Genomic DNA, 24881 nt, shown 5'->3' with positions numbered 1-24881 from the left:
GGGAGGGTGGAGGGGCTGAGCCAGGGAGGGTGGAGGGGCTGAGCCAGGGAGGGGGGAGGGGCTGAGCCAGGGAGGGGGGAGGTGACTGAGCCAGGGAGGGGGGGGGTGACTGAGCCAGGGAGGGGGAGGGGCTGAGCCGGGGACTGTTGGGGCTCAGTGACCGTTTCGGTCGCCGCTTTCCGGCCTCGGCAGCATTTTGCTTCAGTGGGCGGGGCTTGTCCTGAGCGCCCGGCCGAGCTGATTGGCCGCTTCCCTTAAACAGGGGAGTGCGCGCGGCGGATTCAAACCTGGAAACGGTGCAACCGCCAGAGACTGACCCGGCTGTGACCCCGAACCCGCGGACACTGAGCCCCCCGCGGACACTGACCCCCGGCCGCCCTCCGCCATGCCGGGCGGGCCCCGGCTCCTCCTGCTCCTCGCGGTCTCCTGCCTGGCCGCCGGCCGCTGCTGGGCTGTTTTCGGTTGGTTCCGCCGCCAGGAGGGAGCCGGGGCCCCGGGCAGCTGCCCCTCCCCGGGAGGCCGGCTCGCCGCCGCCGGGCCCTCGCACCCTCCTTTCGAGATGAGCGCGGTGGACGAGAGGTTTGTGTCGGAAGGCCGGAGGCTGGAGCTGAGTCTGCTGGACAGCTGTCACCAGGCGGTAAGGGGGAGCCGGCCGGCATTTCCAACTTGCACAAACTGTTGGCGACGTTTAAGAAAGTACTTGCATTTGTATAGCGCCTCTCAGAAGCTGGCGCCTAACTACAGGGACGAGGGCAGCAGATACCTGGGGACCCCACCACCTGGAGGTTCCCCTCCCAGTCACTCACTATCCTGACTTGCAAATACATCGCTGTTCCCTCACTGTCACTGAGTCAAAACCCTGGCACTCCCTCCCTGACAGCACAGTGGGTGTACCTACACCACATGGACTGCAGCGGTTCAAGATGACAACTCACCACCACCTTAAAGCTGCCTTCTTCATTGGTCATAGCTTCCAATTCTGACAAGTTGGACCATGCCTGAAGAATTCACTCCCCTGTGTCTCCACTGGCGCTTTTTGTGTTTGACATTTCCAGCATTGGTCGCCATTGCCTTTTTTCTGTTTGAACTGTGCTAATTTAGGAATGAGATTTCTGTGGTACAGGACCAGGGAATAATAATAATCTTTAATGTCACAATGTACGCTTACATTTACACTGTAATGAAGTTAGTGTGAAAATCCCCGAGTCGCCACACTCCGGCGCCTGTTCGGGTACACTGAGGCAGAATTCAGAATGTCCAAATTGCCTAACAGCACGCCTCTCGGGACTTGTGGGAGGAAACCGCAGCACCCGGAGACCCACGCAGACACGGGTAGAACGTGAAGATTCCGCACAGACAGTGACCCAAGCCGGGAATCGAACCTGGGACCCTGGAGCTGTGAAGCATCAGTGCTACCCAATGTGCTGCCCATGCAGTGCCTTACAATATTTCAATTAGATCACAGCAGATCTGTAACAAATTTGTCCTCCGCCATAAAATCATATTCCTCCTCTATGTCCTTAACTAACAAAAATCTAACCGTCTCTGTCTTGAAAGACCCAGCTCCCACGACTTTTTGTGCAGAATGAGTATAACTAAGGAGGTTGCAGGATCTAAGAGAAACCTGGGGGTATATGTGGATAAGTTATTGAAGTTGAAAGAACGGTGTTTGTGAGGGATTTCCTCCTGGTGACTCATAGAATCCCTACAGTGTACCCTACAGTGCTCTGCTTTCTTCCTACAGCCCAAAGATGTGCGGGTTAGGTGGGGTTACAGGGATAAGGCAGGGGAGTGGACCTAAGTGGAGAGCTCTTTTGGAGGATCGTACAGACTTGATGGGCCAAATGGCCGCCTCCTGCATTGTAGCGATGTATGGAAGAGGAGGGAGAGTGGTTCATGAAGTGTACTGTATCACACGCTTCATTAATAGGGACATAAATACTAAAGCAAGGGGGTTGTTGAACTTCTGCAAACACTGGTTTGGCCTGAGTATCATGGCCAGTTCTGGATGCCACACTTTAGGAAAGATATGAAGACATTAGAGACGGTGCAGAAAAGATTCATGAGAATGGTTCCAGGAATGAGCACTTTTAGTTACGGAGATTGGAGAAGTTGGCACTGCCTTCCCTAGAGAAAGTTGAGAGGAGATTTGACCAAGGTGTTCAAAATCCGAAGGAGCCCGGTCAGAGTAGATAGAGAGAAACTGTCCCCATTGATGGAAGGAAGGATGGATAAGGCACAGATTTAAGGTAATTAGCAAAAGAAGCAATGGTGAAATTAGGACATTTGTTTTCACAGCGAGTGTTTAGGATTTGGAATGTGCTGCCTGAGAGTGGTAAAGGCAAGATTAATCCAGGTATTCAAAAGGGAGTTGGTTTATTGTGTAAAGTGAGCATGTGCAGGGCTTATGGGGAGAAGGCAGGAGTATGGCACCATGTCTATTTCTCACTCTGAGAGCCAGTGTAGATACAATGGGCTGAACAGCCTGCTTCTCCACTAAAACAATTCTTTGAAAATGATCTTTCCGATTCCACTTCTAAATTGTTCAGCTCCAATTTTCAGATTCTAACCTCTTGTTCTGGATTCTTGTGAGATAAATTTGTTTCTCTCTATCTACCCATACTTAAATGATTTAAACACCTTGATTAAATCATCCCTCAACCTTTTAAAGCTTTCATACAAACGAAGATAAGAACTAATTGGATATTGCAGCAGATATAACATTGAATCTCTCTGTGGTAATGTGGGGTTGACTGTGTACATGATAATTTTGGCTCATTGTTCTTTCGGGAGAAATGAAATAGTAAAGGAAGCTTCACTCTAAATCTAACCACGCTACAGCTGATCTGTAAAACCGTTAGCTGGCATTAAATGGAAACTGTTCTTTTCCTCAAGGCTACCAGCCTGACCTTAAGTACAAAATAAAATCAAAATTGAAGCTGGAACCTACCTCTCATAACTGGTTACAACACAGAAGGTGTACATTTGGCCCTTTTGTGTATGTGCTAGCTCTCTGAAGAAGTAATCCGCCTAGTTCCACTTCTCCCCGTAGCCTGCACATTCTTATTTTTCAGATAAGTCTCATTCCCCTTTGAATGCTTTGATTGACCCAGGTTCCACCACATTGAGGCAGTGCATTCCAGATCCTAACCACAGGGGTTAGCTGATTTACCTCATTGCTTCTATTGGTAACCACCTTTAAACTTGTGCCACGTGGTTCTCAATTCATTGGATTTGGGTAACCTGCAACAACCAACTCCACCACTACAACTCCACCGACCTCCGTGCCATCGGCAAACTTACTAACCCACCCTTCCACTTCCTCATCCCAAGTCATTTATAAAAACCACAAAGAGCAGAGGTCCCAGAATAGATCCCTGTGGCACACCAACCTCCAGGCGATATACTTTCCATCCACTACCACTTGCTGTCTTTTTTCGGCAAGCCAATTCTGTATCCAGACAGCCAAATGTCCCTGTATCCCATGCCCCCTGACTTTCTGAATGAGCCTACCATGGGAAAAATTATCAAATGCCTTACTGAAATCCATATACACCACATCCACTGCCTGACCTTCATCAGTGTGTCTCGTCACATCCTCACATAACTCAATGAGGCTTGTGAGGCATGACCTGCCCCTCATAAAACCATGCTGACTACCATTTTTCTAAATAATCATAAATCACATCACAATCCTTTCCAGTATTTTGCTCACCACAGACGTAAGACTGACTGGTCTGTAATTCCCAGGGATTTCCCTATTCCCTTTCTTGAACAGGGGAACAACATTCGCCTCCCTCCAATCATCCTGTACTACTCCAGTGAAGATCATCGCCAACGACGCAGCAATCTCCTCTCTCGCTTTCCGGAGCAACCTTGGGTATATCCCGTCTGGCCCAGGGGACTTGTCTATCTTGATGATTTTCAGCACATCCTCCTTCTTAATGTTAACCTGTTCAAGCCTATTAACTTGGTTCACGCTGTTCTCACGAGCAACAAGATCCCTCTCTAGTGATTACTGAAGCAAAATATTATTTGGGGCTTCCCCTACGTCCTCAGACTCTCGGCACAAGTTCCCTCCACTATCCCTAATCGGCCCTACTCACTCTCATCATCCTCTTATTTCTCACATAAGTGTAGAACACCTTGGGGTTTTCCCTAATCCTTCCCGCCAGGGCTTCTTTATGTCCCCTTCTAGCTCTCCTAAGTCCATTTTTGAGTTCCTCCCTGGGTACCTTGTAACCCTCTGGAACTGTGCCAGATCCTTGCTTCCTCAACCTTACGTAAGCTTCCTTCTTCCTCTTGACTAGAAGCTCCACTTCTCTTGTCATCCAAGGCTCCTTCACCTTACCATTCCTTCCATGTCTCGGACAAAACTATCCAGCCCTCGCAGCAAGTGCTCCTTAAACAACCCCTACATTACTGTTGTGCATTTCCCTGAGAACATCTGTTCCCAATTTATGCTCCTCAGCTCCTGTCTAATAGCAGTATAATTTCCCCTCCCCCAATTAAATACCTTTCAATACTGTGTGTTCCAATCCCTCGCCATGACTATGGTCAAGGAGTTGTGGTCACTGTCACCAAAATGCTCTCCCATCGAGACATTTGGTTCGTTGCCAAGCACCAAATCCAATGTGGCCTATTGAGTCAGGAATCCTTCCTGGACACACCTGACAAAATCTGCTCCAACCAAATTATTTGCACTAAGGAGGTTCCAGTCAATATTAGGGAAGTTGAAGTCACCCATGACAACAACTCTGTTACTTCTGCACCTTTCCAAGATCTGTTGCTATGGGGGTGGGGGGTGGGGGGGGTCTATGGAAAACTCCCAATAAAGTGACTGCTCCTTTCTTGTTTCTGACTTCCACCCATACTGACTCAGTAGACAAACCATCCTCGACTACTTCCTTTTCTGCAGCTGTGATGCACTCTCTAATTAACCGTGCCACGCCCCCTCCTCTTTTACCTCCTTTCCTATTCTTAAAACATCTAAACCCCGGAACATCTAGCAACCATTCCTGCTCCTGTGAAATCCATGTCTCCGTAATGGCCACAGCATCGTAGTTCCAAGTACTCACCATGCTCTTAAGTTCATCTCCCTTATTCCTGACACTTCTTGCATTGAAACAGACACACTTTAACCCATCCCACTGAGTGCAACTTTGTCCTATCAACTGTCTATCCTTCCTCACAGACTCGCTGCATACTATTTCTGTCCGTTCAACAGCTATCCTATCCTCTGATCCGTAGCTCTGGTTCCCATACCCCTGCCAAACTAGTTTAAACCCTCCCGAAGAGTTCTAGAAAACCTCCCACCCAGGATATTGGTGCCCCTCCCGTTTAGGTGCAACCCATCCTTCATGTTCAGGTCCCACCTTCCCCAGAAGGTATCCCAATGATCTACATATCTGAAGCCTTCCCTCCTGCACCAGCCCTATAGTCATGTATTCAGCTGCACTCGCTCTCTGCTCCTTGCCTCACTAGCACGTGGCACCGGTAGCAATCCTGAGATTAGGGTTGGGGTTGGATAGGGTGGACAGTGAGAGCCTTCTCCCACGGATGGATATGGCTGGCACGAGGGGACATAACTTTAAACTGAGGGGTAATAGATATAGGACAGAGGTCAGAGGTAGGTTCTTTACGCAAAGAGTAGTGAGGCCGTGGAATGCCCTACCTGCTACAGTGGTGAACTCGCCAACATTGAGGGCATTTAAAAGTTTATTGGATAAACATATGGATGATAATGGCATAGTGTAGGTTGGATGGCTTTTGTTTCGGTGCAACATCGTGGGCCGAAGGGCCTGTACTGCGCTGTATTGTTCTATGTTCTATGTTCTATTACTACTCTGCTCTTCCAACCTAACTCCCTAAAATCAGTTTTTAGATCCTCATCCCTTTTCTTAGCTATGTCGTTGGTGCCAATGTGCACCACAACTTCTGGTTGCTCCCCTCCCCCTTAAGAATCCTGTAAAGTCGATCTGAGACATCCCTGACCTTGGCACCTGGGAGGCAACATACCTTCCGGGAGACTCGTTCGCGACCACAGAATCTCCTATCCGTTCCCCTAATCACTGAGTCTTCTATCACTATCGCTTTTCTATTCTTCCCCTTCCCTTCTGAACCACAGAGCCAGGCTCAGCGCCATTGACCTGGCAGGTCCCGTCCCCCCAACAGCATCCAAAATGGTATACTTGTTTTGTTTGGAAGGGGAACAGAGGGGATCCCTGTTAATTAATACATTATCTGGAACACCTTTATCCTACGCAGCAGCCTTTTGTGCAGCAGCTTGTCGAATGCCTTCTGGAAATCCAGATACAACATATCCACCGGTTCCCCGTTTTTCCCACGCTCGTAATGTCCTCAAAGAATCCCACTAAATGAGCCAAACATGACCTGCCTTTCATGAACCCATGCTGTGTCTGCCCAATGGGACAATTTCTATCCAGATGTCTTGCTATTTCTTCCTTAATGATAGATTCACACATTTACCCCACTACAGAAGTTAAGCTAACCAGCCTATAGTTGCCTGCCTTTTGTCCACCCTTTTTAAACAGTGGTGTCACATTTGCTGTTTACCAATCTGCCGAACCTCCCCAGAGTCCAGCGAATTTTGGTAAATTAACATGAGCACATTTACTATTTCCCCCGCCACCTTTTTTAGTACCCTGGGATACATTCCATCAGGGCCAGGAGACTTGTCTATCTTTTGCCCCATTAGTTTGCCCAACTCGTTCTATGTTCTACCTCCTTAGTGATAATGATCGTTTCTAGGTCCTCACCTGCCATGGCCTCCTTGCCAACAATTATTGGCATGTTATTTGTGTCCTTTAAAGATTTCCCAATCCTCTGGTTTCCCACTAATATCTGCCACTTTGTATGCATTTTCTTTCAATTTGATACCCTCCTTTATTTCCTTCGATATCCATGGCTGATTATACATTTTCCTACAGTCCTTCCTTTTTACTGGTGTACATACTTTTGCTGAGCACTGTGAAAACTCTCTTTTAAAATCCTCCACTGTTCCCCAATTGTCCTACCATAAAGTCTTTGCTCCTAGTCTACCCTAGCCAACTCCTCCCTCTGCCCAAACCCCAAAAGGTTTGGATTGGATTTGTTTATTGTCACGTGTACCGAAGTACAGTGAAAAGTATTTTTCTGCGAGCGGCTCAAACAGATCATTTAGTTCATGAAAATAAAATAAAAAGAAAAGACATAAAATACATAGAAACCGGTATTGGGTGATGCGTACAGGAATGTAGTATTAATCAGATCAGTCCATAAGAGGGTCGTTTAGGAGTCTGGTAACAGCTGGGGAAAAGCCGTTTTTGAACCAGTTCGAGCGTGTTCTCTGACTTTTGTATCCTGCCCGATGGAGGAAGTTGGCTGAGAGAGGTCTTTGATTATGCTGCCCGCTTTCCCCAGGCAGCAGGAGGTGTAGAGTGGAAACACTAAACAGCTGCCAAAACAATTTTTGCAATGAGGTACTCTGAAATTGGAAAATGACCGCTTGACAAATTATGATTTTTATAATAGAGTAAATTATAGAATCCCTAGAGTGCAAAAGGAGGCCATTCGGCCTATCGAGTCTGCACCCACCCTTCGAATGAGCACTCTGCCCATTTACATAGTCCATACCCACCTATCCCTGTAATCCCTTAATCTAACCTGCACATCCCTGGACACTAAGGGGCAATTTAGCATGGCCAATCCACCTAACCTGCACATCTTTGGACTGTGGGAGGAAACCCAGCACCTGAAGGAAACCCACGCTGACACGGGGAGAATGTGCAGACTCCGCACAGACAGTAACCCCAGGCTGGAATTGAACTCGGGTCCCTGGAGCTGTGAGGTGGCATTGCTAACCACTGTGCTGCCCATGTGTATTAAAATCACGAAACTAAAATAAAATTACACACAGACACAAACAATAGCTTCACACAGTTAACAGTACTTTAAAACCGTTCCAAAATTATCTTGGCTTAACCTACATTGGAGCTAACCCCGTCTTTTCTGATGGCAATGGTTCTTCTAGATTTTTAAATCTATAGTATTCCAGTAACTTTACCACACAATGGCCTGTTGCTCTTGAAGTGTTCTGAGGATGGTAGCACACTGGTTCTCCAGGTACGGCCTCTTCCATTCTGTCTTGGATATTACCAGCTTCCACACTGTCCTCTGGGAGAGCTGACCAGTTACTACACTGTCTTCTGGGAGATCTAGCAGCTACTCCCACTGAAGTTAAAAACTCACCACTATTCTTAGAAGTCCCCCTAAACCAAAAAGGGTCAATAAGACATTCTAAATGGTGAACAGGGATTCTCACTCCCTGACTCCTATGCAGACTTCGGTGGGTGCTATACAGGTCAAACTATATTTTCAAGTTATCCCCCGGTATAACCCATATCTTCATAGAAGATTTCATCTACTTACCACTTAGTCGCATCGATCCTGGGTCCCGCGTTGCTAACTAAGTAAAGTAGACTTTGTAACCCCTGGGAAATGCCTTTAGATATATGCAGGTGAGGGCTTTTGTGAGGCGACAGGTGAGGGAATTCCCATTGCTCCCGGCACAAGAAATTCAAGACAGGGTGATCTCGGGCGCATGGGTCGAGGAGGGCAAGGTGTCGGCAATACACCAGGAGATGAAAGAAGGGGAAGCGCTGGTAGAAGAGTTGAAGGGTAAATGGGAGGAGGAACTGGGGGAGGAGATCGAGGAAGGTCTGTGAGCTGATGCCCTGGGTAGGGTTAATTCCTCCTCCTCGTGTGCCAGGCTCAGCCTGATACAATTTAAGGTTGTTCACAGAGCTCACTTGACGGGGGCGAGGTTGAGCAGGTTCTTTGGGGTGGAGGACAGATGTGGAAGGTGCTGAGGGAGCCCGGCGAACCATGTCCATATGTTTTGGTCATGCCCGGCACTGGAGGGGTTCTGGAGAGGAGTGGCGGGAGCAATATCTCAGGTGGTGAAAGTCCGGGTCAAGCCAAGCTGGGGGCTAGCAATATTCAGTAGTGGACGAACCGGGAGTGCAGGAGGCGAAAGAGGCCGGTATCCTGGTCTTTGCGTCCCTAGTAGCCCGGCGAAGAATCTTGCTAATGTGGAAGGAGGCGAAGCCCCCCAGCGTGGAGGCCAGGATAAACGATATGGCTGGGTTCTGTGCAGGGGTTCTACAGGCGGTGGCAACCGTTCCTAGACTATCTCGCGGAGCGTTAGAGGAAGGTCGGTCAGCAGCAGCAGCAACCTGGTGGGGGTGGGGGGGGAGCTGCCTGGGGGGCTGGATGAGCAAGAAATAACATGTAGAGTCAGGGAAACTGGCACGTACGGGAGAGAGCCAGTGTACAAAGCTACGTAATTATACTATTTTGACATGTATATATCTTGCTCCGCTTGATTTCTCGTTTTTTTTTTTGTTACGGGGGGGGGGGTTATTGTTTGTAAGGGAGAAAAATTGTGTTAAAAACTTTAATAAATATATATTATTTTTAAAAAGTAGACTTTGTAATAACCACTATTTCAGGTTAAAACTTTTAAGTTATTTTATTATTATATTTTTTCTTTTAAAAGATGCAATCACTGTCTTTACAGAAAAGTAAAAAGATCTTGCTTCTGGATTCTCCTGGTTGGTTGAAGAGACCTTCAGGTCCACCTTGACAATCACTTTTCTTTAGCTTTTGGTCTTCCTCAGATGGATTCACTGTTCTGCTCGGTTGCTATGCTCTGTCTTTCCCATGTACCGAGCTATGTGAGCTGGCTCTGAGCTGACTCTACTGGCTGTCCCTTTTCTTAGGGTTTATATATCTTTCTAACTGTTATTAAGTTTTTATGACTTTATTGTAAAGTAACTTTTATTTTACTTCTGATTGTAAAAGGTACCTTTAATCTAAATTTTTCTAACACGACTAAGTATTCATTTTGAGCGTGACCTCATCTCATAGATCTTTGATTACACTGTATCCTTTGTGATGTTCAAAAATGCTTTGATTTCAAAGTGGTGTGATCTTTGATTCCTGTCATTTTTATAGTTTTATTATTATCAAATTGTGTCCCCAGCTCATAATTTTGACTTTGATTTGGGTCTAATTTGTGTTCTCATAGACACGTTGTCTCCAGCTTTTTTTTACTTTATCTGATGTCAGCAGAACTTCACACCTAAACATTTGTCACCTAATTCAACTGAAAACCTCATCCATTCTTTTCCATCTGCTTACTTACATAGAGCTAACTTCAAACGGAGGTGCGAAACATTGCTTTTAGCTGTATACTAAAATTCACTCGATTGTGTCCTGAAAGACCTGCTTGTTTTGTTTGCTAAGCCTGTTTGATAAAAGCTATCTGCATTTCACAGCCCTCTCCTGCAGCTGCTGTTAACCCTTTGTGGGATTTTTCCCTACATTCCCTCATGCACTCTTAGATCAGGTATTGCCAGACTTCCATGTTTCAAATGACATACCTTTTCATATTTTCAATTACACCACACACGGGCTTCAGTGTTTTCTTAAATGTGTTCCTTCCCTTTGATCTCTTTAGCCTTTATTGTTTCATACAATCTCAGCAGTTCAATTTTCTCAGAACTTACCAAACTCCTTTCTTTTACTTTATAGCTCCTATATTTCTTGCCCTATCTTTGCCTCACTGTGGGCAGCGCGGTAACACAGTGATTAGTACTATGGCTTCACAGCGCCAGGGTCCCAGGTTCGATTCCTGGCTTGGGTCACTCTCTGTCCACTTATCCAACCAACCTGTCTATGGCCCTTTGAAGTTCTGCGCTATCCTCTTCACAGTTCACAATGCTTCCACAAACATTGAAATTGTGCCCCTTTGACCAAGATCTAAGCCATTAATCATAGAATCTTCGAATTTGCAGTGCAGAAGGAGGCTGTTTGGCCCATTGAGTCGCACCGGCCCTTGGAAAGAGCCCCCCACCTAAGCCCACACCTCCTCCCTATCCCCACCTAAACGTTTTGGACACCAAGGGCAATTTTGCATGGCCAATCCATCTAACCTGCACATCTTTGGACTTGTGGGAGGAAACTGGAGCACCCGGAGGAAACCCACACAGACACGGGGAGAACGTGCAGAGTCCACACAGACAGTGACCCAAGCCGGGAATCGACTTGGGTCACTCTGTGCAGAGTCTGCACATTCCATATCGGGAAGAACAAGGGTCCCAACACTGACCCCCAGTGAGACTCTGCTATAAGCCTCCATCCAGTCTAGAAAAAAAAAGCATGTTCTCTTTTTCCATCGTATCCTTGGATGTGTCTCATGCAGTCTTTGTGCTTATCAATTTTAAGTACAGTCAGCCTTTTCAGTACCTCCTCCTTATCAGTTTTAAATCCTTTAAATGTCCTTTTTCTCCATGACCTGGGTAGCAGCATCTTCCCGAGTAAAGATTGGTGCAAAATATTCATTTAATACATCAGCTTTGCCCCTTGCCTCCATGTGCAAATTCCCTTTTGGATCTGACTCCGCCCCACTGCTCTTGCCACCTTTTACTATTTATATTCGTGGAGACTTTTGGGTTTCTTTTTTAGGTTTGGCTATAAATCTCCTCTTCTACTCTCTCTTGTTCCTCTTTTTGGCTTTTTCAATTGCATTGAATTTCAGTTCTATATTCAGTCTGCTTCTTGATTGCCTCATGCACCCTGTCATAAGCACACTTTTTATCTTCTTTCCCTTGCTCTCTTTTGTCATCCGGGGAGCTCTAGATTAGTTTGTCCTACCATTCCATTTTGTGGAAATATACTGTGACTGCTTGAACACACTCTCTTCTTTTAAAGACAGTCCATTGCTGAGTTCCAGTCATGCCTGCCAACCCTTGGTTCTGACTCAAATTGAAATAATTCTTAACACATTGAAGTTGGCTTTCCCCCACAGTTAATTATTCTCACTCTGGATTGTTTGTTGACCTTTTCCAAAGCCAACATAAACTTTATGACACAATGGTAGGTTATTCTAATTGTAATACCTGGTTTTTAAATAGTTTTTAAATTTGTGGTCTGGCAGGTTAGCTTGGACAAGTGGAATGTACATCCTATGGTATGTGGGAAGTCACGGACTCTCCGTTTGTCCAGCCGAGCACATCTGCAGGAAGTCTCACCACTTCAGAACCTTGAGCTCTGGGCTTTGGGAGTGGTGGCTAGAATCACCATTGTGCCTCATGAGACAAAGAGCCACGTAGATAGCACATGAGGGACGTGGTCACACTGCAGGTTAGAGCATATATGGAGAGAGGGATTGGGTGACAACCAGGCAGTCTGGAAAAAAACAGGCAGATAATTGGTTTTCTATTTTGGATACTGGGGAGGACGATGGTTCCTTGGGACAGTGCAGCCAGAGGCACGACTGTGGCATCACAAGTGGCTCAGTTGCACTGGCGAGGAGTCACAGGGCAATAAAGATCAGGATTTCATAGTCAAGGGATCAGACAAATGTTTTTGTGTCAGTAAACGTGACTCCAGAATGGTGTGGGTGCAGAACATCTTCTAGGGGAGGGTGAACAGCCAATGGTTTGGTCCACACTGGTACCAATAATATAGGTAGGAAGAGGAATGAGGTCCCGAGAGCACACGGAACAAACGCAGAGGAAACCCATGCCGCCACGGGGAGAACGTGCAAGCTCCACACACGTGGCCCAAGGCGGATATTGAACACGGGTCCCTGGCGCTGTGAGGCAACAGTGACAACCACTGGCATTGTGCCGCCCGGACGGACTGTGTGGAGTTTGCATGTTCTCCCCGTGTTTCGCGTGGGCTTCCTCCAGGAGCTCTGGTTTCCTCCCACAGTCCAAAGATATGCAGGTTAGGTGGTTTGGCCATGATTTTTATAAAAAGTGTCTCATTGTGTCCTGGGGTGTGCAGGAGAATGGGCCTAGTCAGAGGGTCGGTGCAGACTTTATGGGCTGAATGGCCTCCTTCTGCACTGTAGAAATTCTAAATTCGATTCTCAATCATTTGATGCAGTTTTAAAGTTAAATGAGGAGTTTGTTTTTGGTCAAATGTAGGATCCCTGTCCAATGACTGACTGTTGTATAAGGTAGTATTTACACATTGATCAGGTGCAATGAACTTAACCAGTCTGCTTCGGTATGTTCATATATTGATGGTAATGTGATCTAAGGTGAAAGTGATGCACCAGGCTACAGCACCTGCCTTTAGCTAAAGGTATCATATGGCGGAACATGAGCCTCACAAGTCAAGTGGTTAAAAGAGAAAAGTAAAGCTTGAATACTCGGGGAGTAAATAAACAGAGCATTTTGGAGAAGATCGGTTAACGTGTGGACCCTTTGTAAGATTTGGTTGCAGGGTTTTACTGCCTCTCCGCTGGGCCGGTATTTTAGGATTGCTAAAATTCCTTCTGGTGTCCTTGAGCTAGGAAGTGGGGAGAATCTGCGAACATTACAGTTCCTGATGACTTTAGCAAGTGCATGAACGGGATCTACTTGGTTGTGATACTCCTACAGGTGAAAGTCTGTTATCACTGGGTTCATTTGATTGCAGCAGTGCGAGAAAGGCCAATTGTATATGATGTGTTGCCCTATTATGTATTTTCTTTTATTCCCTTTTCTTCCCATGTATTTAATGATCTGTTGAGCTGCTCGCAGAAAAATACTTTTCACTGTACCTCGGTACACGTGACAAACAAATCCAGTCCAATCCAAATTGGCCCATGTTACCTGTGCCAGCTCTGAACAACAATTCCGGAATTGTACCCATCATAGCCCAGAATACAGGGACTGTTCGGAGTTTGTTGACGTGTTATCATGACTGGGCTCTGAATATTTAGAGATTGACTTTAGCAGGACTCCATTAGAGCCCTCTTCCCTCTGCTTCCAGTAACGTGATCTGACATCATTGATGAGAAAGAAAATAAAAATCCTGCTCCAGTGTCCAGTTTGAAATTCATCTTCCAGGCATTAACCATTATTTCTGCATGCCAGAAAGGCACTTGTGGCTCTGCCACTTCATACAAGAAGAATATGTCCTATTCAATATCAGGCATTTTTCGGACACTTGTAGATTGGAATGGTCTGTATGTCTTTACATTTTTGACCTGAAAATTGAACTTTCTGCTGCTGCAGCATAGTGTTTTAAAGTCTTGTGGCCAGAGCAGCACTTGGCATTAATGGCTGGACAGGCTTCGCATCAGAGATGTATTCCTACTCCAGATGGGACAATGGTACCAACCGTGTCCTCTTTAAACTGGCTCTGTTTTCTGGCAGGTGTGCTGATAGCCCTATGGTTTATGAATTGGACCAAGTCAGTGGCCTGCCCCCGAATTCAGAAGCCGCCCTGGTGTTCACTGAATCAGCGATGCCAGTTTCTCTAGTGCATGGCTTTTCTGAAGATCTCAACAAGGTTAAGGGACTCTGTATAAGGCCTTACCTGTTGATTCACTTATTTCCTATTTCTTAGCCATTATCATTTTTGACCCATGGATCTTTAATGAACATATTAAGTCGAACAGAGGAAGTTGCAAAAGCCTGAGTTCACTGTGCTATGAAGATTTAGATTTTGAATAGAAGAACTCCGACTTTATGGCACCCGAGAAATTGGAGGGATTTGGTTTGATTGGTTGGCTGGTAGCCAATGGGGGATGTGGTGGCATGGTGGTTTTGTCACTGGATTGGTAATCCACGACCTAGGATAATCTGGGGAGCCGGGTTTGAATCCCACCACGGCAGGTGATGGAATTTAAACTCAATAAAATATCCGGAATTAAAGGTGAATGATGACCATGAAACAATATTCCCGCAATAGTACTGAAAACTTGGGCTCCAGGACTTGCCGTACCCCTAGCCAAACTGTCCCAGTACAGCTACAACACTGGCATCTACCCGGCAATGTGGAAAATTGCCCAGGTGTGCCTGTACACAGGAAACCGGACAAATCCAACCCAGCCAATTACCGCCTCATCAGTCTACTCTCCATCATCAGCAAAGTGATGGAAGGAGTCATCAACAGTGCTATCAAGCGGCACTTACTCAGTAATAACCTGCTCACTGATGCTCAGTTTGGGTTCTGCCAGGGTCACTCAGCTCCTGACCTTATTACAGCCTTGGTTCAAACATGGACAAAAGAGCTGAATGCCAGAGGTGAGGTGAGAGTGACTGCCCTTGACATGAAATGAAAATCGCTTATTGTCACAAGTAGGCTTCAAATGAAGTTACTGTGAAAAGCCCCGAGTTGCCACATTCTGGTGTCTGTTCGGGGAGGGTGGCATGGGAATTGAACCCGCGCTGCTGGCCTTGTTCTGCTTTACAAGCCAGCTGTTTAGCCCACTGTGCTAAACCAGCCCCATCAGGGCAGCATTTGACCGAGCATGGCATCAAGGAGCCCTAGCTAAACTGGAGTCAATGGGAAGCAGGGGGGAAAACTCGCCGCTGGTAGGAGTCAAACTGGCAGTTGATAGTTGTGGTGGTTGGAGGTCAATCATCTCCGCTCCAGGACATCACGGTAGGATTTACTCAGGCCCAACCACCTTTAGCTGCTTCATCAATTACCTCCCTTCCATCATAAGGTCCGAAGTGGGGATGTTTGTGCAGTTGTTCAGCACCATTTGCGGCGACTCAGATAATGAAGCAGTCCATGTAAAATGTACCAAAATCCAGACTTGGGCTGACAAGTGGCAAGTTACATTCGCGTCATGCAAGTGCCAGGCAATGACCATCTCCTACAAGGGAGGATCTAACCACCACCCCTTGATATTCAATGGCATTACCATCGCTGAATTCCCCCACAATCAATATCATGGGGGTTACCATTGATCAGAAATTGAACTGGACCAGCCATATTAATACTATGGTTATCAGGGCAGGACAAAGGCTAGGAATCCTACGGCGAGTAATTCACCTCCTGACAACCCACCCCAAAAAAGCCTGTCAACCATCTACAAGACACAAGTCAGGAGTGTGATGGAATACTCTCCACTTGTCTGGATGAGTGCAGCTCCAACAACACCAAGAAGCTTACCACCATTCAGGACAAAGCAGCCCGCTTGATTTGCTCCTCACACAGACATTCAAACCCTCCACCACTGATGATCAGTGACAGCTGTGTGTACCATCTACAAGATGCACTGCAGTAACTCACCAAGGTTCCTTAGACAGCGCCTTCCAAACTAGAGGCCACCACCATCTAGAAGGACAAGAGCAGCAGATACCTGGGAACCCCACCTCCAAGTCACTCACCAACCTGACTTGGAAATATATTGCATTCCTTCATTGTGGCTTGGGCAACATCCTGGAACTCCCTCCCTAACAGCACAGTGGGTGTACCTACACCTCAAGGACTGCAGCAGTTCAAGAAGGAAGCTGACCACCACCTACTTAAGGGCAGCTATGGATGGGCAATTTTTAACTTTGTGTGTGTGTGTATGTATATAGAGGGTGGGTGAGTTAAAAGTGAGTATTTGCAGCCTATTTAATTATAATTATTGTTATTGATAAAAATTGCGTTTAAATTTACAAACCTGGTGACTAGCTATTGGTCAGCCAAAGATTTGGGGTCTTTTTTAAAGCAGTTGAGAGTTAATTTCAATGGTGTTGCAACTCCATGTCAACTGGGGCTGAAATTGACTGCACAGTAGGCCAGGGTGCAGTTACATTGAGCATAGGTTAGACTTTCTTCATAGCTCTGTGCACTTGTAGTCTGTTGTCATGGGACTCGGGTAGCAATTGCTGCTGTGGGTGTTCCTCAAGTGTGTTCAGCTGGGTGAATGACCTTCACTTTTCTTCCCTTTTGGGTCTACTGGGATCCCTAGAAAAGCTGTTTGCAGACTGCTGCCACCATGTGTTACCTGTATTATCACGATTGGTCTCTGGGTGCCTTTGATAGAGACCTGGAAACCATGTTGTTGTAAATAAGTGAATACATTGATTATTTCCAAAGAAGGACTCCATTTGAGCCTTCTTCCCTTGGGTTCTAGTTGGGTGTCATCTGACATCACTAATGATGCACTGTAACTATTGCTATTAACCTTTTATACTGCAGCAGGCACTCAAAAAAGAAATCCTGAATAATTCTCTTTTAGCGTGCCTTTCACCTGTCGGCAGTGCTGTTTTGAAGTGTTGCATGTGTGTGTGTCATGTCACAGCACTCGCTGATATCCAACATGAAGAACAGTATTAGTTACTCCTTTGGATTTGAAAACAGTAACTTTATTAAATTTTCCCTGCTCAACCAAATTGAGAGACATTTGGAGGACATTATTTGAAAACAAGTTGTGTTCCCACAGAGGCAGATGAAATTTTGATACCGGTCCTAGGTACTGGGGCTGGTTTAGCACAGCGGACTAAACAGCTGGCTTGTAATGCAGAACAAGCAGTGCGGGTTCAATTCCCGTACCGGCCTCCCCGAACAGGCGCCGGAATGTGGCGACTAGGGGCTTTTTGCAGCAACTTTATTGAAGCCTACTTGTGACAATAAGCGATTATTATAATGCACCTCGAAGGTAGGTTTCTTACGACAATATTTAAGATGAAATTGGGAGGAGTAGGCCATTTGGCCCATCAAATCCGCTCTGCCATTCAATTAGATTATGGCTGATGATCTACCTCAATAGTGTTTCCTGTGTTATCCCCATCCCTTGATGTCATTAGTATCCAGAAATCTATAATAATAATCTTTATTATTGTCACAAGTAGACTTACATTAACACTGAAATGAAGCTACTGTGAAAATTGCTTTATGTCTGAACATGCTCAATGGTTTGAGCTTCCACAGCCCTGTGGGGTAGCGAATCTCAAACATATCCCACTCTCTGAATGGAGAAATTCCTCCTCATCTCAGTCCTAAATAGCCTGACCCTTATTCTACAACTGTCACTCTATTCTAGACCCACCAGCCAGGGCAAACATCTACATCTACCCTGTCAGTAAGATCACCTCTCATTCTTTGGAACTCCTCTGGAGAATATATGCCTAGTTACCTCGATCTCTCATTCAAGACAGTTCAGGATCTCCTGAGCTAAAGTGCTGTGTGCAGGTGGAGATGCTTGAGCCGGTAAAGCAATATTTGTTTTTTCTCATGGGAGATGGCACTACAAGCTGTTTGCAGATTTGGCAGTCTACAGGAGGAATGGATATGACATTACTAAACCTAATTGAAGATGTGGACAAGTTTCTGTTCCTTGTAGTTCTGCTACCCTGTGATGCGGACATATTTACCTGGAAAGCAATCAGACAAACATAGAAATTAGAAGCAAGAGGATGCCATTCTGTCCTCGAGCCTGCTCCGCCATTGATTATGATCATAGCTGATCATCAAGTTCAATATCCTGATGCCGCCTTTCTCTCTCCCCTACCCCCCAATTTCCTTGATCCCTTTAGCCCCAAGAGCTATATCTAATTCCTTCTTGAAATTACGCAACGTTTTGGCCTCAACCACTTCCTGTGGTAGTGAATTCGACAGATTCACCATTCTCTGGGTTAAGAAATTTCTCCTCACCTCAGTCCAAACAGGTTTACCCCTTATTCTCAAACTATGATCCTAGTTCTGGACTCCCCCACCATCGGGAACATTCTTTCTGAATCTACTCTGTCTTCTCCTGAATTTTATACGGTATGATCAGATCCCCTTTCGCTCTTCTAGTCTCTCCTCATATGTCAGTCCCGCCATCCCAGGAATCCTGCACTCCTCCATAAGAACATCCTTCCTCAGAAAATCTTTAAACTGTGGAACCATCTTGATGGTTTCACTGTTTGCTTGGTATAAATTGAGAACACAACTTAGACAGCTTTAACTAGACAATAAGGCTCATAGATAATATTAATTATAATAATAATCACTTATTGTCACAAGTAGGCTTCAATTAAGTTAAAAAGCCTCTAGTCGCCACATTCCGGCGCCTGCTCGGGGAGGCCGGTACGGGCATTGCAAGCCAGCTATTTAGCCCGCTGTGCTAAACCAGCTCGAGCTGGTAAGATACAACAGCATACACCAGTGCGGAATACAGTGGCCGATGTAATTTCATGTAAAATCTTTGCAAATAACTCATTAGTAAAATCACGTGTATTGAATTAAACATGGGCTATTAGCAATCACACATGTTAAAACAACAAGCATTTAACATCCATTTCTGTAATAACCGATCACGGATCTAGAAATGTAGTAATTCTCTTGAGCCAAATTTGATGAATTGAAATCTGTTTTCCCAGTTCTAGAATTCTTTTATATTTACTAACTGTTCTATGGATGGTGGAATTATGCTTTAGAATAGAGTCCCTTTTGCAGCTTATGAATAGGAAATCCTCTCCAATGCTAGATGTCATACTGAGCCCTAAAGAGGACTACTGTCCTGGTTTGGTTTCCTGCCTGCTGACCTGCTTGCTCGCAGCCAGTTAAAAAAGCTGCAATTGATCTCTCAAGCTAGGGTACACAAGACAAAAACGATTTTAGCAGTCCTGTTAGGTTAAAAAGTGGGTGGTTGTTGAGGCTATTGTTTGAGAACTTTCAGCCCTTGTAGCGCCCATCCCCCGATGTGAGATGATGCCTTCAATGCATGTCTAATTAAGCCTCAATAATCATCATTATTAGTGTCACAAGGAGGCTTGCATAACACTGCAATGAAGTTACTGTGAAAACACCTGGTCACCTCATTCCGAACAGCCAACGGAGTGTGGCGACTAGGGAATTTTCACAGTAACTTCATTGCAGTGTTAATGAAAGCCTACTTGTGACACTAATAAAGGTTATTATATGCATTTCTAAGTAACTTGTATTGATTGAGGGATAAATATTGGCCAATACTTAGAATTCTCTATCCCAGAGGACCGATTGTAAGATGTTTGAGCATTTAAGGAATATAGAGAAAGGGAAATATAGAGATGTAGAAGTTTAGCCATGGTCTTATTGAATGGTGGAACAAGCTTGGTGGGTTGTATGGCCTGTACTCCTCTTATTTCTTGTCTTGCAGTAAGATGCAGGAGAACGTCTTACTCTTCTGCATTGGGATTTGTTTATCCACCTGAACCTCTGTTTAACATCTCATCGTCTCATGTGAAAGATGTTGCAAGTGTGGATGCTGTTTGTGCTACCTTCCTGTGAAGACATTATCAATCACTTCAACAATGAAGGGTGTCAACTGCTACCCGAGTACACCTTGGTCTTTGATAATGTTCAAAGGTAGAGAGCCATAATATGTTTTCCTCCTCCATCTCTATACTAGCCCTCGGAGTGGCTGTGGGGGGAATGAGACGGTCACACACCACCTTGTGGAATGTGCCTTTGCAAAGAAGGTCTGGAGAGAGATGCAGTGGTATGTGTCAAGGTTTATCCCGAACAGATCTGTGACACAGGACTCTGTGCTCTACGGACTGTTTCCAGGGACACACACCGAGACAAACATCAACTGCTGCTGGAAGGCCATCAACTCGGTGAAAGACGCGCTTTGGTCTGCCCGAAACTTGCTGATCTTCCAGTGCAAAGAATTGTCCTCGACTGAGTGTTGCAGACTGGCACATTCCAAGGTCCAGGCCTACGTGCTGAGGGACGCACTCAAGCTTGGGGCAGCTGCCGCCAAGGCGCAATGGAGAAAGACCACTGTGTAAGGTCTTGCCAGCAAATGTACACCGAGGGGCGTGAAACAGTGTAAACCCCCCTCGGTCTGGGCCACCAACACTCCACTGTATAAAACAAACATGACAATGTAAATATTTAAGAAGGAATTGGAATGTAAAGACTGATATGTGTATAATATCAAAATTAAATGGAGGAAAGTCAAGGCAATGTGTAACTCTGCCGGAAATGTACAGTCAAGACCATTTGAAATGTTGATATGATAAATTTTATGAATAAAGTATATTTTTTGAATAAAACAAAAAAAAATCTCTATACTAGCACTGCAGTCAGTGATACACCAATGTGAGGCTTTTAACTGCGATGTCTGAAGTCTATATAGCTTGCACTGTGTCATTATCAGAAGACCATTGTTGGAGCTTCTGTCTTACTCCTGTCCGCCTACAATGAAGGCAGTTGCTGAAATCTTTTTTCCCCCTCTTTCTTTAGGTAATTGCTCAGCTAAAGTCCTCTTGCATTGACCTTTCAGAAGAGGAGCTTGCCAAACTTGGGGTGACCTTATTCAACTGTCAAGCAGCTGCTGAACATCGTCTAACTTACCCATGCACTGCAGACATGGTAATTCTTTCGGTGATTTTTATTTCTCACGCGGTTGGGAGGAGGAAAAACGGCCATCAAAATAGTCTAGTCTGAGGGTGGCATGTGGCGCAGTGGTTAGCACTGGGTCAGCGGTGCTGAGGACCCAGGTTCGAATCCCGGCCCTGGGTCACTGTTTGTGTGGAGTTTGCACATTCTCCCCATGTCTGCATGGGTTTCACCCCCACAACCCAAAGATGTGCTGGGGGGGGGGCAGGCAGGACGGGGGAGGGGGGAGTCACCACTTAGTACCATAGAAATGATCTTTTTGTAGAATATGAGCTTAATTTTTTAATTAATTTATGAGACATGAGCAATGCTGGGCCAGCATTTATTGCCCATTCCAACTGCCTGGCATTTCAGAGAGCATTTGTGAGCCAACTCAATTGCTGTGGATCTGGAATCACATGTAGGCCAGACCAGGTAAGGAAGGCAGACTTTCTTCCCTAAAGGACATTAGAACCAGATGGGTTTTTATAACCATTGATGGTGATTTTGTGGTCATCATTAGACTTTTAATTCACCATCGCCATGGTGAGATTTGAAATGGGTCCCCAGATCTTCTGGGTCTCTGGATTACTAATCCAGTGACAATGCCACTGCCTCCCCTAAATGCTGTATTCAGCCCTCTTAAATGCTGCAGTCAGTCCTCAACCCTGACTTAATTTAGTGGTGGCCCCTGCAAATTTTGGTTATTTATCTTCATTTTGTTTTGCCAACCCTCCTTTGCAGCCTTGTATTTTGCAGACTTCCTGTGGCTTGTGTCTAGTCTTTTGTGAATAGCCAGGAGGGGCCTATTCTGTAATGTTAATTTTCCCTTCTCTTTGTGATGGCACAACACACACTACCTCAGTATTTTATGTACATTCAGATAAAATGGCTGAAGATGATTGGAGTATTTGATGCAGGAAAAGAGCCTGATTGTGTATGTCACATATATATCTGTTATTAATGTAATGCTTTATTCTTCCCCTCATGCCCCGTTGACCCCAAGACATTAGCTGAATGTACAGCAGATATGGACCCTGATACCTGGAATGCGTACCACATAGTCAGTAACCGGGCACGTTCTGTGTGCTATGCCACACGACAGCAGGATTTCAAACGGAGGACTGAGGTGACTGTGAATTCGCTGGTGGTTTCAGCTTCCAGTCAGTTGGAAGCCATGAAAATGCTGAAGGTAATTGTGTTCTCCCTGCACTCTCTGTAACCATTCCACAGCGAAGCATTTGGAGCATTTTTCTACCTCAGGTGGCATAATATTGGAATCAGAAGATTGATTTGAACCGGCTGTAACTGTTTTAAATCATTTGGCTCAATTGATTGAACTTTGGTAGATTTTTGGGCCTGTGGGAGAGTATCGCTCTGATTAGTTAAAATGCTAACCAATAGTTTCCCAGAAATGAATGGATCTTACTGGCTGTCTGTAACCACATATTATCCGGAGCCACGAAGACTGTACCCTTTACAGAGGAGTGACATCTCTTGTTGGCTATAACTCATACATCGAAAACACAGTGCAGAAGGAGGCCATTCAGCCCATCGAGTCTGCACTGACCCACTTAAGCCCTCACTTCCACCCTATCCCTGTAACCCAATAACCCCTCCTAACATTTTTGGACACTAAGGGCAATTTATCATGGCCAATCCACCTAACCTGCACGTCTTTGGACTGTGGGAGTAAACCGGAGCACCCGTGGGAAACCCACGCAGACACGGGGAGAATGTGCAGACGCTGCACAAAGTGACCCAGCAGGGAATCGAACCTGGGACCCTGGCGCTGTGAAGCCACAGTGCTATCCACTTGTGCTACTGTGCTGCCCTCATGGCCTGCCTCCTGCATTGTACTTTGCTAGTGACCTTCAATAATAAGAGTAGGAGGGGGGGGTGAGCATAGTGGCAATATCACTGACCATGGGTTCAAACCCCACCACAGTATCTAGAGGAACTTAAATTCAATTAAAGCTAGTCTCCGTGACCGTGACCATTGTTACCAATTGTAAAATTCTATCAGGATCACTTGTGTGCATCCATTAGGGAAGGGATTCCAGACCTACACTAATATGGCTGACTCTTAGCTATTCACATTTCATATTAATGATTTGGACAAGGGAACTAAATGTAATATCTCCACATTTGCAGATGATGCAAAGTTGGGTGGGAGGGCGAACTATGAGGCGCATGCAGAGATGCTTCAGCGGGATTTGGACAGATTGCATGAGTGGGCATATGTACGGCAGATGCAGTATAATGTGGATAAATGTGAGGTTGAGTAGGCATATGCATGGCAGATGCAGTATAACATGGATAAATGTGAAGTTATCCACTTTGGTAGTAAAAATAGGAAGGCAGATTATTATATGAATGGGTATAATTTGAGAGGGGTGGATACTCAGCGAGACCTTGGTGTCCCCGTGCATCAGTCGCTGAAAGTAAGCGTGCAGGTACAGCAGGCAGTAAAGAAGGCAAATGGGATGTTGGCCTTCATAGCGAGAGGATTTGAGTATAGGAACAGGGATGTTTTACTGCATTTGTATAGGGCATTGGCCAGACCACAGAGTATTGTGTGCAGTTTTGGTGTCCTTATCTGAGGAGGGAGTGCAGTGAAGGTTTATCAGACTGATTCCTGGGATGGTAGGATTGTCATGAGGAGAGATTGTCAGTTAAGAGTTTAGGAGAGTGAGAGGGGATCTCATAGAAACTTATAAAATTCTAACAGGATTAGATTCAGAAAGAATGTTCCTGCCCGATGGTGGGTATTTCCAGAACTAGGGTCATAGTTTGAGGATAAGGGGTAAACCTAGGACTGGGGTGAGGAGAAATGTCTTCACCCAGAGAGTGGTGAATCTGTGGAATTCATTATCACTGAAAGCAGTTGAGGCCAAAACATTGTGTAACTTCAAGAAAGAATTAGATATAGTTCTTGGGGCTAAAGGGATCAAGGGATATGGGGGAAGGCGAAATTAGGGTATAATCTTGATGATCAGCCATGATCATAATGAATGGCGGAGCAGGCTCGAAGGGCTGAATGGCCTCCTCCTATTATCTATGTATGTTTTGATGCATGTCTGCCACTCCGTTCAATGGCAGTTAGGGGTGGGCAACCCATACTGGCCTTGCCATGGGTGATGTCCACATTCAATGAAAGAACAAATAAAAAGTTCATCTTTTTCATAGAATGGACAAAAAGAACTACGAGATCTGACTGCTTCGTCACTGGAGAAGGTGGTCAAGAGTCAAAATGAGTTGCTGGAGCAGCAGGAGCAGCTTCAGGATGGGCAGCAAGATCTGGAGTCCTCCATTAATGGAAACCTGGAGAAGTTGGCCAAGGAAAAGGAGCTCATTGCTAGTGGACACCAGCAAGTTGCCAGATTGATTGAGGGCATCACGTTAACAATGGGTAAGATAACCCTTCTAACCTAGTTCACTCCCAACTATTACAGAGGACTATGGACGTTTAGCTGTTGAATATATTAAAATTTGTGCACTTGCATCTGTGGGATGTGAAGATAGGGCAGGAAAGTGAGTGCAGGTAGATTAGCTGTGATCTTTTTCATGCCAGAGGGTAGCTTTTCTTATCCAAAGATCTACTGTATTCAGAAAAAAAATTCCAGAGACACTCTGGTCAACAGCATCTTTGGAGAGAGAAATAGTTTCAATTTGTTGACCTTCATGTTTCATAATTTAGCTGAGCTCCTCGAGTGGAGGAAACAGTTTATTCAGAATTCCTAAAC

The 24881-nt window shown here is 45.5% G+C and overlaps 1 protein-coding gene across 1 annotated transcript in view; it reads left to right on the top strand.

Annotated features, from left to right (window-relative positions):
* The first annotated feature begins 204 nt into the window (after positions 1 to 204).
* Positions 205 to 24881, top strand: part of bmb (brambleberry) — a 59330-nt gene continuing 34653 nt past the window's right edge. The window contains exons 1-4 of the mRNA XM_072508034.1: positions 205 to 637; positions 21001 to 21129; positions 22142 to 22327; positions 24325 to 24547. Of these exons, the coding sequence (XP_072364135.1) occupies positions 386 to 637; positions 21001 to 21129; positions 22142 to 22327; positions 24325 to 24547 (790 nt within the window). The 5' untranslated portion in view covers positions 205 to 385. The remainder of the gene's footprint in view (positions 638 to 21000; positions 21130 to 22141; positions 22328 to 24324; positions 24548 to 24881) is intronic.

Source organism: Scyliorhinus torazame, chromosome 6 (genome assembly GCF_047496885.1).
Source record: "Scyliorhinus torazame isolate Kashiwa2021f chromosome 6, sScyTor2.1, whole genome shotgun sequence".
Classification (NCBI taxonomy): domain Eukaryota; kingdom Metazoa; phylum Chordata; class Chondrichthyes; order Carcharhiniformes; family Scyliorhinidae; genus Scyliorhinus; species Scyliorhinus torazame.
The sequence above is the reverse complement of the archived record's forward strand: the minus strand, read 5'-3'. Positions and strand labels throughout refer to the sequence as shown.